General features: G+C 40.8%; 1 protein-coding gene across 1 annotated transcript; it reads right to left on the bottom strand.

The window, feature by feature from the left end:
• Window positions 1–614: 614 nt before the first annotated feature.
• On the bottom strand, window positions 615–15,180 carry LOC140210241 (natural cytotoxicity triggering receptor 3 ligand 1-like). Its single transcript, XM_072279121.1, has 7 exons — window positions 15,104–15,180; window positions 14,595–14,900; window positions 11,118–11,390; window positions 10,417–10,515; window positions 9,734–9,777; window positions 5,789–5,899; window positions 615–1,204 (listed from the first exon to the last, which is right to left on the bottom strand). Exons 1-7 carry the CDS (start codon window positions 15,156–15,158, stop codon window positions 1,073–1,075), a joined length of 1,020 nt encoding a protein of 339 aa, XP_072135222.1. The 5' UTR covers window positions 15,159–15,180; the 3' UTR covers window positions 615–1,072.
• Window positions 15,181–15,399: the final 219 nt, after the last annotated feature.

Here is a 15,399-nt window from a genome sequence, read left to right on the forward strand (position 1 = left end):
CAGACAGAGGATTTATTTCACTGCCGTGTTCCGTGTACCTACTCCCCGCCTTCCTTAGCCCCGCACCTTATCCACCAAACACGCTGACCTGATGAGCAACAATAATATATTACTATAACAGGATGCTCACGCTGTTGTCACATATACATCTACCTGAACCGGAATTAATGCGTCAATTTACTGACTATTGCCCAAATAAATGCTGGGCATATAGCAGACTTATTTTGCTCCATCGGGCAATTGGAAAGATTAACCGCTGAGGAGCTCTGTCCAAAGCACCATATTCTTCGAGAGTACACGTCGAAACACGTGATTCCTATAAATCTACTTTCCAACGTCTACAATTTTCAGTCAGATGTTATGATTAGGCTAAACCTGATTTCCTTTAATGTGACCAGGTGCGTATCTCCTTGTTTCAATGTGGGCTGGGACAGGTACACTGGTGGCGATGCATTTCATAGTGCAGTTGCATTTTACAGTTAATGTTGAGCAACAATCCGTGAATGTATACGAAACAGAAGAATACTGATTTTTTTTTATCATTCGACATTTACTGATCAATATTCAAACACAGAGGTGTTATCGTGAGAAAATGTTGCGATTTTTTCACATCTTTTAATCTATATTTCCCTCGGTTGAACTTTGACATAAGTGAGCAAGAATAACTGTTCAGTTGACGGTTTTTACCCTGAAAACAAAGTTCTCTGCCTGGTGGTGACAAACCTCTCTTTTTTTTTCATCCTCTGAGGACTGTAGAGGGTGGGGCGGTACTTTAGGCAAAGTAGTTTTATTTCCTGTAATGATCGGGGAATGTTCAATGGAGATAATGACTGGGCAGGAGAGACAGGCGGAACGGCTTATTCCTAATCTTATTCTAAATTCCTTACTTTTATTCTTACCAGTGATAATCGCTTCCAACAAATCGAAGATGAAATTGATCCCTTATCTTCCTAATTTATACATGTGATAGATTAACAATCTTTATCTGGAGGCAAGAAATGAAACGAATAAATGCCTCGGCCATGCACTCATTGATAGTCTATAGCTCTAAACTGCAGTTGGATTCTCAGCTTCACAGTTTCTTTGATGTATTTACGTCTGCGTACAATGCATGTTTGTTTTGCTGTTTGGATGCTGGTGTGTTCTTAGAATCGGGAATCTGCAGAGCAGCGTAAGTCAGTTTGTCAGCTCCATTTCCTGCAGTCTGCGAAAATATTTGAAAATCAGGGGTTAATTGAGAATCCATTGAGTTGAACAAATTTAATCAAGAATTGTAATATAAATTAGTGATGCACTCATAAGTTATCAATTTTAGATTTCTGCCGTTTTACACAAAGTTTATGTCAACATTGTTTCAAAATTTCCCTTTTTGATTTATTTGGTATTTCAACTCCAAGAGCCTGTGCTGTCGCACTGAACAATGAGCGTTTCTTTCCTTACTGAAAATGAACTTCAACAACATCGAGTTGGGAGAGTAGATAACTCCTTGAAGCAGCAGGTATAGTACAAAATATTTCGCTAACTCAATATACAAGAGCATTGTTGTGTTATGTTTGTCTGATTGCCGCAAACTGTTTAGTCTACAGATCTTACGGTGTTTCCTCAGTCACACCTGCCAACAGAATTCCAAATACACACAGACACTGTCATCAGTGGATACCGCACAACTGATAGATTGAACGCTGGCACTTTGTTCATTCATGCCACATGGTTACTGTTTTGTCACAGTTCGGCATTTCCATGAATAACACCAATGTTCGGTTGGTTCAGTGTTTCTCGGTTATTATCAGATATTCGAGTTCATTGTGGAGCTGATAATGAGCATTGGAAAGGATGGCTATTCCTAGTTTCATGCTTTTTAGTGTTTCCACATTACATATGAAATTGAATTCATAAAAGCGAGCGTAAAAAAGATAATCTCAATGGATTCTGCAGATGCTGGAAATCTTGAGGAATGCAAAAGAAATGTTATGTAATTCATTCGGTAAGGCAACATGTATGAAGGTAAATACGCTGTTGATGTTTCTGTCTGAAATGCTTTAGCAGGACACCGAAAGGAGGGGGTCAGAAGCTAGAATAGGAAGGTGGGGAATGAATACAAGATGGCAGGTGATATGAGAAACCAGCTGGGAAAGAACGTGTGTTGATGATGGGGATGGAATAACTTAGAAGCTGGGAGGTGATGAGTGGAAAAGGAATAGGGTGCAAGAAGAAATCTGATAGGAGGAGACAGTGGACCCCGGAGGAAATGGAAGAAAGAAGGGTACCAGTGGAGGTGATGGGCAGATGAGGAGAAGAGAAGCGGTGAAAGGGAGCCATAGTTGGGAATGGAGAAAAAAATAGAAAGGGAATGATGAAATAGGCATTAAAAATTAGAGAGATCAATGTTCATGCTTTCAGGTTGGAGTCCACCCAGATGGAAGAAAAATGTGATGATATTTCGAGGGTGTTTAGTCGTAAATGGTACAGTGAAAAAGTTCAGATCAGGTCCGTAAAATTAATCTCCTTTGGAATATCGTTTACGTACATGTTGGAATCGATTGTTAGGAATGAGATTACGGAGTACCTGGAGGCACATGACAAGTTAGGCCAAAGGCAGCATGGCTTTCTGAAAGGAAAATCCTGCCTGTCTAACCTACCGCAATTTTTTGAGGAAATTGCAAGCAGGGTAGACAAAGGAGATGTAGTAGATGTGGTACACTTGGATTTTCAGAAGGCCTTTGTCAAGGTGCCGCACATGAAGCTGCTTAGCAAGATAAGAGCGTATGGAATTACAGAGGCGTTACTAACATGGGTGAACATTGCTGATTGGTAGAAAACAGAAAGTGGAATAAAGGGATCCTATTTTGGCTGACTACCGGTTACCAGCGGAGTTACACAGGGGTTGGTGTTGCGACCGCTCCTTTTTATGATGTATGTCAATGATTTTGACTATGGGATTAATGGATTTTGGCTAAATTTGCCGATGATACAAAGATAGTTGGAGGGGTGGATAGTGCTGAGGAAACAGAGCTGCAGAGAGACTTAGATAGTTTAGGGGAAAGGGCAAAGAAGTGGCAAATAAAATACAATGTTGGAAAGTGTATGTTCATGCACATCGGTGGAAGAAATAAACGTGCAGACGATTATTTAGATGGGAAAATAATTCAAAATGCCGTGATGCAAAGGGAATTGTGAGTCCTTATGCAGGATATCTGAAAGGTTAACCTCCATGTTAAATCGGTTGTGAAGAAGGTGAATGCAAAGTTGGAATTCATTTCTCGAGGTATAGAATATAAGAACAGGGTGTGATGTTGAGGCTCTATAAGGCACTCGTGAGACCACACTTGGAGTATTGTTTGCAGTTTTGGGCTCTTTATTTTGGAAGGGATATGCTGACATCGGAGAGGGTTTAGAGAAGATTCTCGAGAATGATTCCAGGAACGAAAGGGTTACCGTATGAGGAACGCCTGGCAGCTCTTGGGATGTATTCCTTGGAGTTCAGGAGAATTGGGGGCGGGGGGATGGGGATCTCATAGAAACATTCCGAATATTAAAAGGCTTGAACAGATTAGATGTGGCAAATTTATTTCCATGCTAGGGGAGTCTAGGACAAGAGGGCACGACTTCAGGATTGAAGGACGTCCATTTAGAAAGAGATGCGGAGAAATTACTTTAGTCAGAGGGTAGTAAATATGTGGAATTTGTTGCAATGGGCGACTGTGGAGGCCAAGTCATTAGGTGCATTTAAGGCAGGGATACAGGGATAGATACATTTTTGATTAGCCAGGGCATCAAAGGGTATGGGGAGAAGGCAGCGGAGTGGGGATGACTGGAAGAATTGGATCAGCCCATGATTGAATGACGGAGCAGACACGATGTGCCGAATGGCCTACTTCTGCTTCTATATTTTATGGTATTGTATATCTGTTGTGCGTGGCTCGGTAGCGTAGCGGCTAGGTTAACACTATTACAGCAGCGGTGATCGAGGTTTAATTCCCGTAACCGACGAAATGGTGTGTTTCTATGTTTTCCCATGACCGTATGACTTTTTCTGGGCGCTCAAGTTACCTCCCACGTTCCAAACACTTACGGGTGAGTCGGCTAATTAGTCACATGGCTGTAATTGGGTGGCACGAACTAGCTGGGTTGTACGGCTCTGTTACAGTGGCGTGCAAATTTTGGGCACCCCGGTCAAAATTTCTGTTACTGTGAATAGTTAAGTGAGTAGCAGTGGAACTGATTTCCAAAAGTCATAAAGTTAAAGATGAAACATTCTTTTCAACATTTTAAGCAAAATTAGTGCATTTTTGGTCCAATTTTAGAGTGAAAGAAAAGGAAAGGTGCACCATGCAAATGTTTACGGACCCCAAGAGATTTGAGCTCTTAGGTAACTTTTACCAAGGTCTCAGACCTTAATTAGGATGTTAGGGCTATGGCTTGTTCACAGTTACCGTTAGGAAAGACCAGGTGATGCAAATTTTAAAGCTTTATTAATATCCTGATTGCTGAAACCTTGTCCCAACAATCAGAAGACATCAGCTCCTCTAAGCGGTTGCCTAGCACTCTGAAAATTAAAATAAATGATGCGCACAAAGCAGGAGAAAGCTAGCAAAGCGTTTTCAGGTAGCCGTTTCCTCAGTTCATAATGTAATTAAGAAATGGTAGTTAACAGGAACGGTGGAGGTCAAGTTGAGGTCTGGAAGACCAAGAAAACTTTCCTAGAGAAGTGCTTGTCGGATTACTAGAAAGGCAAATCAAAACCCCCGTTTGACTGTAAAAGACCTTCAGGAAGAATTAGCAGACTCTGGAGTGGTGGTGCACTGTTCTACTGTGCAGCGACACCTGCACAAATATGACCTTCATGGAAGAGTCATCAAAAGAAAACCTTTCCTGCATCCTCATTACAAAATTCAGCGTCAGAAGTTTGCAGAGGAACATCTAAACAAGCCTGATGCATTTTGCAAACAGGTCCTGTGGACTAATGAAGTTAAAATAGAACTTTTTGGCCGCAATGAACAAAGGTATGTTTGGAGAAGAAAGTGTGCAGAATTTCATGAAATTAAAACACCTCTCCAACTGTTAAGCACGGGGGTGGATCGATCATTATGCTTTTGGCTTGTGTTGCAGCCAGTGGCACGAGGAGCAGTTCACTGTTAGAGGGAAGAATGAATTCAATTAAATACCAGCAAATTCTGGAAGCAAACATCACACCGTCTGTAAAAAAGCTGAAGATGAAAAGAGGATGGATAATGATCCTGAACACACCTCAAAATCCACAATGAACTACCTTAAGAGGCGCAAGTTGAAGGTTTTGCCATGGCCCTCAGAGTCCCCCGACCTGAATATCATCGAAAATCTGTGGATAGACCGGAAAAGAGCAATGCATACAAGACGGCCCAGAAATCTCACAGAACTAGAAGCCTTTTGCAAGGAAGAATGGGCGAAAATCCCTCAAACAAGAATTGAAAGGCTCTTAGCTGGCTACAGAAAGCATTTACAAGCTGTGATACTTGCCAAAGGGGGTGTTACTATGTACTGACCATGCAGGGTGCCCAAAATTTTGCTTCGGGCCCTGTTCCTTTTTTTGTTAATTTGAAATTGTAAAAGAAGGAAATAAAAAAAGTAATCCTGCTTAAAATATTAAAGAAATGTGTGCACCTTTAACTTTATGCCTTTTGGAAATCAGGTCATCTTTTACTCGATCACAGTAACAGAAATTTTGACCAGGTGTGCCCAAACACTTGCATGTCATAGTTTATCTCTAAAGCAAATTCATATATTATACATGGCAATCTCTCTGCTTTACCTGAGAATAGATAATGCATTCTTCTTCTTGTCGATCTTTGCGAAATCCTTTACTTTCCCTCATATTTAGTGAAACATGGGGAGTGGTGTCATCAACCGCAGCTTGGTCAGCCTGTTGGAAAAACACACTTAATACTGATAACTGATACAAGGTCAGTGATCATGAACTGTTTGGTTTGGAATATCCGCGTGTTATGATATTGTCCGTATATCATTCCGGAGGTGGGATACCAAACCCATTTCAGGCTGGAAGTCACTACGTTTACTTTAGATTTCCAAGCAACCACTTAAAACCATCCTTTCAATCGGATCGGTTTCTCAGGTCTGGCCATTTCTTTTGTTTTCATCTCTTCTGTTATATCCCTTACACGCTTCTAAGTTTTGTGGACGGGCTTTATCCGATGCGGTTTTCTTAGCACCCCGTCAAATTACTATAATTATTGGCATGACGCGATTTCGTCCCCACGGTGCATTTAGAGCCTGTGACTCTTGAAACTCGCATTATCTAGGTTAAGGATATTGGAACAAGTGACAAGACCTGTTGTACGGTTCCAGCCTGGCTTATCTGAGGTAGCAAATACGGGAGGGGCATCTTGCCAGCTGTTGAGCTGATTGGTGTTGCTGGTGTATCAATTAAATTACAATCGAAATAAGTAGAGCTGTTGGACATGCCCGTTACAGTAAATGGTTAAAATAGCATTTGTTTCGGCTAAAATAATGACAGAGCATTCCAGAGCAATAAAGCGACGGTAAAAAAAATCTTAAACGTTCCAGCTTCATCTTAGATATTACTCTCAGAAGCGGTCCTTCATTTCGGGAAGTGCTACAAATGCTGATAGAAGTTTCAACGGAGTTCTACTATAATGAAGCCAGTGGGATATGACAACCTTGCTTTGGTGATGTGAAAAGTTGTTGCAGCAAATATCGTTACGTAAAAGTAAAAATATGCGCTACAATTGGGAAGGTAATTAATGAACACAAAAAAGTTGTTTCCCGTGTAGACAGATGGGTATATAACCGATAAAGGTTTAATATATGCTATCAGGAGGATCCAGGTGGGACACATTTAATAACATTGAACTGCTGGAACTTTGAAGTGAAACAGACAAATAAGACACACAGTAGATCAGGAAACACGAGAGGAAAGAGAAACAATCAACGTTTACGTTGCTTTCCGGGGAGAGGTATTCAACCTGAAAGGACAGCGTTTTCTCTTTCCTAAAACGGCGTTAGAGGTTCTTAATTTCTGGATTCAATCCAAAATGGGAGATGACAATACATTTATATGTTGCAGGCATTTCTTTCAAAATTGAGGATAATAATCCTTCAGCGTAGCCTCCTGGAGTAGAAGGCGCCTGGTGGAATTTCCTTAACATATGGGTATCATTGTGCACCAGATACTACACGGTTTATTGGAAGCATATTCGATTCCATTGCAGGTCATGCACTGTTCTGTGGATCTTTGTTGGGAATCGGTGTTAAAAACTCCATATGACTTTCCAAAGCAAAATTTCGTTGCATTTTCAATTTTGCTTGCTGTGCGTTCAAATCAGATGTAACATATATTGCGAAATGCGTGTACTGTATTTTTCCATTGTGCACGACACAGTGATTCTCGTAAGCCGACATTTGACATCTAAAACATCTCAGTCTTAGATTTGTATTTAATTATTCGTCAAACGAAGCGTGATTAACAGCATAACTTCCATTAGTATACACTACCGTTCATCTTAATGCAACCGGTTATGAACTGATGTAGAATCCTGAAAGACGATAGATTCAGATTCAATAGGAATATTCAAATCTACCTTGGATAAAACTGCAAAATAAAGAGGTGTCAGGTAGTTTTATTGTTCCCTACTGCGTTTCAAATGTTAGAACAAAATAAATCTTAGGCGGAAGGACAAGATGGCGGTATGCCGTGCGTGCGCAGCTCTCCGGTGAAAAATGATATTGTATCTGTCAAATAGGGGCCGTGGACAATTCTGATTTGATGGAGAATGGACGTGAAAGCACAGAGGAACATTCGCTGCTGTCGTTACTGTGTGGTCGTGAATCTTTCGGAGGGTAGGCCTCAAAATCCCCGACCTTGTCTGCTTTTGGCGACCGAGAAGGAGGTCGAATCGTTCGGGCAGATGTGGCGCTCAGTACTCGGTATCGTAGAGTTGATCAGAGCTCGAAGTTTTCGGATGACTCAGAGTCGGATTGTGGTCGGCATGGCAGGGAGAGTTTTTCTTCGTTCTCTCGTCTGCGTGAGATGTGGGACATTTGAGAAACCTTGTACTTTACTGTGCTCACGGACTTCTTCATCAAGTTATGGTATTGTTGCACTGCTTGTAACTATATGCTATAATTATGTGGTTTTGTCAGTTTTTTCAGTCTGGGTTTGTCCTGTGTTTTGTGATATCACACCGGAGGAAATAATGTATCATTTCTTAATGCATGCATTACTAAATGACAATAAAAGAGGAATACTTGTCTTCATAATCATAAATTTGTAATATTTAAGGTACGTTTGACATTAGGCCGGTAATTTTGACATTGATAGTGGGTAAGTTATTGGAGGGAGTACTAAGAGACAGAATCTACAAGCATTTGGATAGACGGGGACATATTAGGGAGAGTCAAAATGGCTTTGTGCATGGTAGGTCATGTTTGACCAATCTATTGGAGTTTTTCGAGGAGTTTACCAGGAAAGTGGATGAAGGGAAGGCAGTGGATGTTGTCTAAAGCCTTTGACAGGGTCCCGCATGGGAGGTTAGTTCGGAAAATTCAGTCGCTAGGTATACATGGAGAGGTGGTAAATTGGATTAGACATTGGCTCAATGGAAGAGGCCAAAGACCAGTAGTAGGAAATTGCTTCTCAGAGTGGAGACCTGTGACTCGTGGTGCGCCACAGGGATCAGTGCTGGGTCCAGTGTTATTTGTCATCTGTATCAATTATTTGGATGATAATGTGCTAAATTGGATCAGCAAATTTGCTGATTATACAAAGATTTGAGATGTACTAGACAGCGAGGAAGGTTCTCGGAGCCTGCAGAGGGACTTGGACCAGCCGGAAAAATGGGCTGAAAAATGGCAGATAGAGTTTAATACAGACAAGTGTGAGGTATTGCACTTTGGAAGGACAAACCAAGGTAGAACATACAGGGTTAATGGTAAGGCACTGAGGCGTGCAGTAGAACAGAGGGATCTTGGAATACAGATACAAAATTCCCTAAAAGTGGCGTCACAGGTAGATAGGGTCGTAAAGAGAGCTTTTGGTACATTGGCCTTTATTAATCAAAGTATTGAGTATCAAAGCTGGAATGTTATGATGAGGTTGTATAAGGCACTGGTAAGGCCGAATTTGGAGTATTGTGTTCAGTTTTGGTTACCAAATTACAGGAAGGATATTAATAAGGTTGAAAGAGTGCAGAAAAGGTTTACAAGGATGTTGCCGGGACTTGAGAAACTGAGTTACAGACAAAGGTTGAATAGATTAGGACTTTATTCCCTAGAGCGTAGAAGAATGAGTGGTGATTTGATAGAGGTATATAAAATTATGATGGGTATAGATAGGGTGAATGCAAGCAGGCTTTTCCCACTGAGGCTAGGGGAGAAAAAAACCAGAGGACATGGGTTAAGGTTGAAGGGGGAAAAGTTTAAAGGGGGGCTTCTTCACACAGAGAGTGGTGGGAGTGTGGAATGAGCTGCCAGACGAGGTGGTAAATGCGGGTTCTTTTTTAACACTTAAGAATAAATGGGACAGATACATGGGTGGGAAGTGTATGGAGGGATGTGGTCCGTGCGCAGGTCAGTGGGACTAGGCAGAAAATAATTTGGCAGAGCCAAGAAGGGCCAAAGGCCTGTTTCTGTGCTGTAGTTTTTCTATGGTTTCTGTGGTTTTCTATATCTCTGCTATACCTATACGCCGATCTCAAAGAAGTCAAGCCACTTCACTTACCAGCTCTTCACTCTGACATCTGTCCAAAGAGCTTGTGTTAATCCCTTAAGAAAAATAAAAGAAATTATTTACATTGTAAAAGTTGGACATTATTCATTTGATACAAATAGAATTCATCGCGTAAGAGGAACTGCTGAAGGTACGGATCTTTCAGAAAGCATTTTGTGGTATTAGTTGTCTTAATACAGTGCATCAACATCATGGCACTATGCTCAAGAGTCTACGACATTTAAAGAAGCCGTAAAGTGATAATAGTATATGAGTTGCTGTACTACATCTAAATACTGTCGTTAAAATGGAAATTAAAATCAATGAGACATGCATGAGATCGTCAATGTTCTTTAAACAGTGACAGTAAGCATAGACCTATGCCAAGCTGCTTACGCTTCAAAGTATAGACCTGCCATTGTATCCAAAACGACATTTGAAGTATTCCAAAGGGATATAACGGCATTTATGAACAAGATACAGCATATAGATACAGCGAGTGGACTGGTGGAATTATTGTATATTAAGATCCAGCTTGTGTTGTGCCTGATGATTATCAATGTAATCAGGTTCGACCATGTCAATCCCTGTCTAATCATGCTCTAATGACATTTATTCTTTTTGAAGTTAAGTATCTTTCACACATCTATTTTGCACGAATAGAGGTGATATTTCTCAGCGATCAGGTTTCTTACCGTGCAATCTCTTTAACTTGACTTTCACCAAAACTATTATCAGAGCTAAAATTGCCGATCCGCCGAGCGCACATGCCAGAATGAATTTAGTATCAGCGCCTTGTGGATCAACAGGGGGAAAAGAAGAAACTGTGAAGCACTTATGCATCTAAAAAATGCACACATGAGAATCAATAATGCAAAATATCTAATAGGCTCCTTTCAAATCTCACTGCGCAACATCGGAAAATATGTCATAAGACAGGAAATGCAAATTCCCACCTTTGTTATATTTCGATGAGATATAGAGTTTACGTTTTGCTTTCCACAATTTTGGCAAATGTTCACAAGTTTGCTACCTTGCAAATACTGCACGAATTCAATTTCTTAATTCGCCCTACACGATTTAAACTAACGGAATAACACAAGTTTTTGAACACCTTTCACGTTCAATACTCACTATCAATTACTACGCTTCAAAATTAGCCATTCTTCCGTCTTTGGGTAGCTGTTCAGTTACTGTTCTTAACAAGGTCACATTGACCCCACCACAATGACTTGTAAGCGCTTCCATCTTACATTGAGCAGAAAAGATTCTGAACATGCTGAAATTCAGAATAACACATAAAATCCTGGAAGAACTCAGCCGATCAGGCAGATCTAAAATGTCGACGTTTAAGGCCGAGATCCAACATCATGACTTCATCAAGACACCATCTTACCTTGGATGTAGCTGAAACTGGCAGACAACGTGAGGGAGCCATGCGACACCAGGCAGGTGTAAATATCTTTTCCCCAAGCAGACTGCGTAATTTCCAATAAACTAAATACTTCGTACAAGCCGTCCACGTTCCGGTTTGTCACATTTTGTATTCCAGTGTGAATTTGCTTGTTATTTCTTTGCCAAATGATTTCTAATTTCTCCGGGTAGAAGGCAGCCGTTTTACAAAGGAGCTTTCGAGGAGACGAAAACCCTCCAACAGGAACAATTTCCACTGGAGTTGGAGGAGCTTGAATCAAAACGTAGTTATATTGAGTATTTTCGATCCATTTCAGTACAGATAATTTCGCTTATCTCCCTTCCAACTAGCCTGATGCTCAACTATCAAATCAGTTACCCGCCAGTATTAACCAGTATTTAATAAATTCTTCCAATTTCACGTTCTGCTTATTGTTACTCAACCATACACACACACTCCGATGCAAAATACGCCGTGACGCCTCACCAGTGCTTTATAAAGTCTGAATATTACATTCTTGCTTTTATATTCTAGTCCTCTTGAAATGAATGCGATCATCGGATTTGCCTTCCTGGCCACAGACCCAACCTGCAAATTAACCTGTATGGAATACTGCACACGGACTCGCAAGTCCCTTACCACCTCAATGTTTTTTTGTGTTTTCTCTCCAGTTGGAAAATATTCAAAACTTTCACACCCTCCACCAAACTGCATGCTCACACACTTCTCGAAACTGTATTCCATCTGCCATTTCTTTGCCTGTCCTCCTAATCTGTCTCAGTCTTTCTGTAGCCTCTCTATTTCCTAAAACTACCTGCCCATCCACCTCTCTTCATATCGTCTGCAAGCTTTGCAACAAAGCCATCAATTCCACCATCCATATCATTGACATATAACATTAAACGAATCGGTCACTGCACAGACCCCTGTGGAAGACAGTTCGTCACGGGCAGCCAACCAGAAAATTCTCCCTTTATTTCCATTCTTTGTCACTTACCAACCAGCCACTGCTTTATCCACCCTAGTATCTTTCTTGTTATACTTTGGGCTCGTAGCTTGTTTAACAGCCTTGTGTGTGGTACCTTGTCAAAGGCCTTCTGAAAATCCAAGTACACAACAACCGATTCTGCCTACCTTTATCTATCCTGCTTTTTATTCCTTCAAATAATTCAATCAGATTTGTCTGGCGAGAGTTTCCTTTGAGGATATCATGCTGACAATGGCGTGTTTTATTATGTGTCTCCAAGTAATCTAATACCTGATCCTTAATGATGGACTCCAACATCTTGACAACCAGTGAGGTCAGACTGACTGGCCTATAGATTCCCTTTTCTGCCTCTCTGCTTTCTTGAAGAGTGGAGTGACATTTGTAATTTTCCAGTCTTCCAGAACCATTCCAGAATCGTAATTCTTGAAAGACCTTTACTAATGCCTCCACAATCTATCAGCAACTTTTATCAGAATCATGGTATGTACATCATCTGGTCTAGGTGAATTACCTACTTTCAGAACTTTCAGTTTCCCAAGAACTTGCACTCCAATTATGTCTCTAGTTTTGCCGTTGTTCAAGATAGACTCTCGGAATAAACCGGGATAATATAGACTAGTTGGTATTACAGTGAAGTGGGTAATTTATTGGAAGATATTCGAAAGAATAGGATAGATAAATATTGAGATAGACTGGGTTTGTTTGGGAATAAGCAACATTATTTTGTGCAATGTAGGCTCTGTCTAACCAATCTTAATGAACTTTTCGAGCGGGTTACCATGGATCTTGATGAAGGATAACAGTGGTCAATATGGATTTTAGCAAGAGCTTTGGAAAAGTTCTGCATGGGGGTGGTGGGCTGATCAAGTACGTTCGCTTGGCATTCAGGATGAAGGAGTAAGTTGTGTCTAACGTTGGCTTCGCGGGAGAAGCCAGTGTATGGTAGTAGATGGTTGTTCTTTGAACGAAGGCCTTTGACTGGTGGTGTGCCGCATGGCGATCAAAGCTTGCAGCGGGTTATGGACCAGGTCTAAAAATGCGTTGAAAATGGCAGATAGGATTTAATGAAGGTAATTGTAAGCTGTTGTACTTTAAGAAGACAAACCATTCTCCGATACACATCGTCAACGAGACTGGGATTGACGAATGCGGTAAAAAATGATCTTGGAATACAGATTGATAATTCATTGGAAATGGAGCAAAAGGCAGTGGTTTCGTAAAGATAACCTTTGTCATATTGGACTTCACATATCAGAGTATTGAGTGTAAAAGTTGGAATGTTATGCTGAAGTTGCATTAGACGTCAGTGAGAACAAATTTGGTGTATTGTTCACAGTTCTGGTTAATTATCTGCAGGAAAGTTATAAATATGATTGAATGAGTACAAAACAACTTACAAGATGTGGCATGAATTTGAGGACATGGATTATGAGGAAAGGTTTAACAGGTAAGGATTTTTTGAATGATTCGTAAGAGAACGAGCGACCATTTGATCGAGGTATACAAAATTATGAGGGATGTAGATATATGGTGTATACAAGCCTGCATCATCCACTGAGGTTGGGTGAGAGTGTAATTGGAATTCATAGCTTCAGAGTGAAATGAAAAGTATTAAAGGCGAACCTGGTGGGAAACGTCTTTACTCGGCCGGTGATGCTATTGTGGAGTGAGCTGCCAGAGGAGGTGTTTGTGACCGACTCTCTACCCGTTACAGTACTATCCAATCGTATCAAAATTCACCTTAACCCTGAGAGGTCCATATTTCTCACAATTTATATGGTGAAAGAAGTATAGATTTTGCTAACCCTGCATGACAAAAGTTGGAATGACATTTTGCAGTGCATGTGATAGATGTTGGAATTAACTCATTTGGAGCTGGGTATTATTCCTGTCTACTTGTTGATGCGGAATTGGAGCATTGTGCTGCTGCATGGAGACCCTTTGACAGAGATTACTCTATTTAAGTATTAATATTCTGCGTCCTCTGTGCTGAGGAATCGAGTTATCCAACTCCAGCCATTCACATTAATATTAATATTATTTCAGCCTCTTGCTTGCAACACAATCCTAACCTTGCTTGAAAATTAAAGTAATTCGTTGTATTCAAAGTACCTTTGTGATAATGAGGGTGAAGTCCTAAGGTATCACTAACCTTGGACATTCGGTTTAATTGGGAGATAGCTGATGAGCAGGGCTGGACGAATAGCAGTGGGGAAAGAACCGAGGAAATACGATACGATAAACAGAATCAACTTCATTATGCGCCTAATAGTTGCTACACGAAATGTGATTAATTCTTCTGTTCTTTATAATTCTGAATTGAGAATCCCTGGACTGGGGTATATTTTAACGCGGGGAACAAATGTATTCTCGCCGCTTGTTTAGTCAAATAGAAACATTTATTATCATCCTCATCACTAAGTTTGATGTAAAATGCACAGAGCCGAAAATCTCCAAACAGCCACACTCACCGAACACAGTGAGGCTGGTGCCACAGCTACTCACGAAAAATTGCTCCTGAAACTTTACTTCACAGTAATATAGTCCAGAGTCGCTGAATTTGACATTTCGGAGTACAAGCGTTCCTCTTCCCCTTTCTACAGTAAATTGTCTTCTGCTGTCCCTTTCTAAAAATGCCTTCTCGCCTTGCCTCCGCCAACGAATGTCAACAGTATCTTGTGATAGTGGAAATTTGCAGAACATCGTGACATTCGCACCACCCGGGACGTTCAGGTCCCGCGGGAATTGAGATACTTCGTTCGCCGTTACTTTGACGACTGCCGGAAAAATAAGCAAGAGTATTAACAACAGTTAAACACAGTGAATTAACAAAAACTGATGACGTAAGTCACTGGACATCTAACAGCGAAAAACGGCCGAATAGATGAAAAACGGTAACCGAATATGCTGCAGGCACCCAGGGTTAAATATTATGAAATAGAATATTCAATTCGGAAACGGCGTGTATAAATCAGCATACTTAGCCAAGTAATAACCAGAAGTGTCATGTACGAAACCGTAAACTTCTCCGCCATCTTACAGAAACCAAAGCGACCAAATCTTGCAATGCAAGTGGTATTTTAAAGAAGGAAAAGGACTTCGTGAGGAAATGTATTAATTATGTAAACATGACGCAGGATGACGCCACCGCCAGGCAGAATAATGTGGTTCAGATTTGAACCCTGTCTCGGCTGGGAGGAAAATAAGAACTCTTACAATTCTAATTTTTACATGGCCTACCTAATGCTTCCGTAATTATGTTGGAAATCTTGCCCT

This window comes from Mobula birostris, chromosome 15 (genome assembly GCF_030028105.1).
Source record: "Mobula birostris isolate sMobBir1 chromosome 15, sMobBir1.hap1, whole genome shotgun sequence".
Taxonomy (NCBI): Eukaryota; Metazoa; Chordata; class Chondrichthyes; order Myliobatiformes; family Myliobatidae; genus Mobula; species Mobula birostris.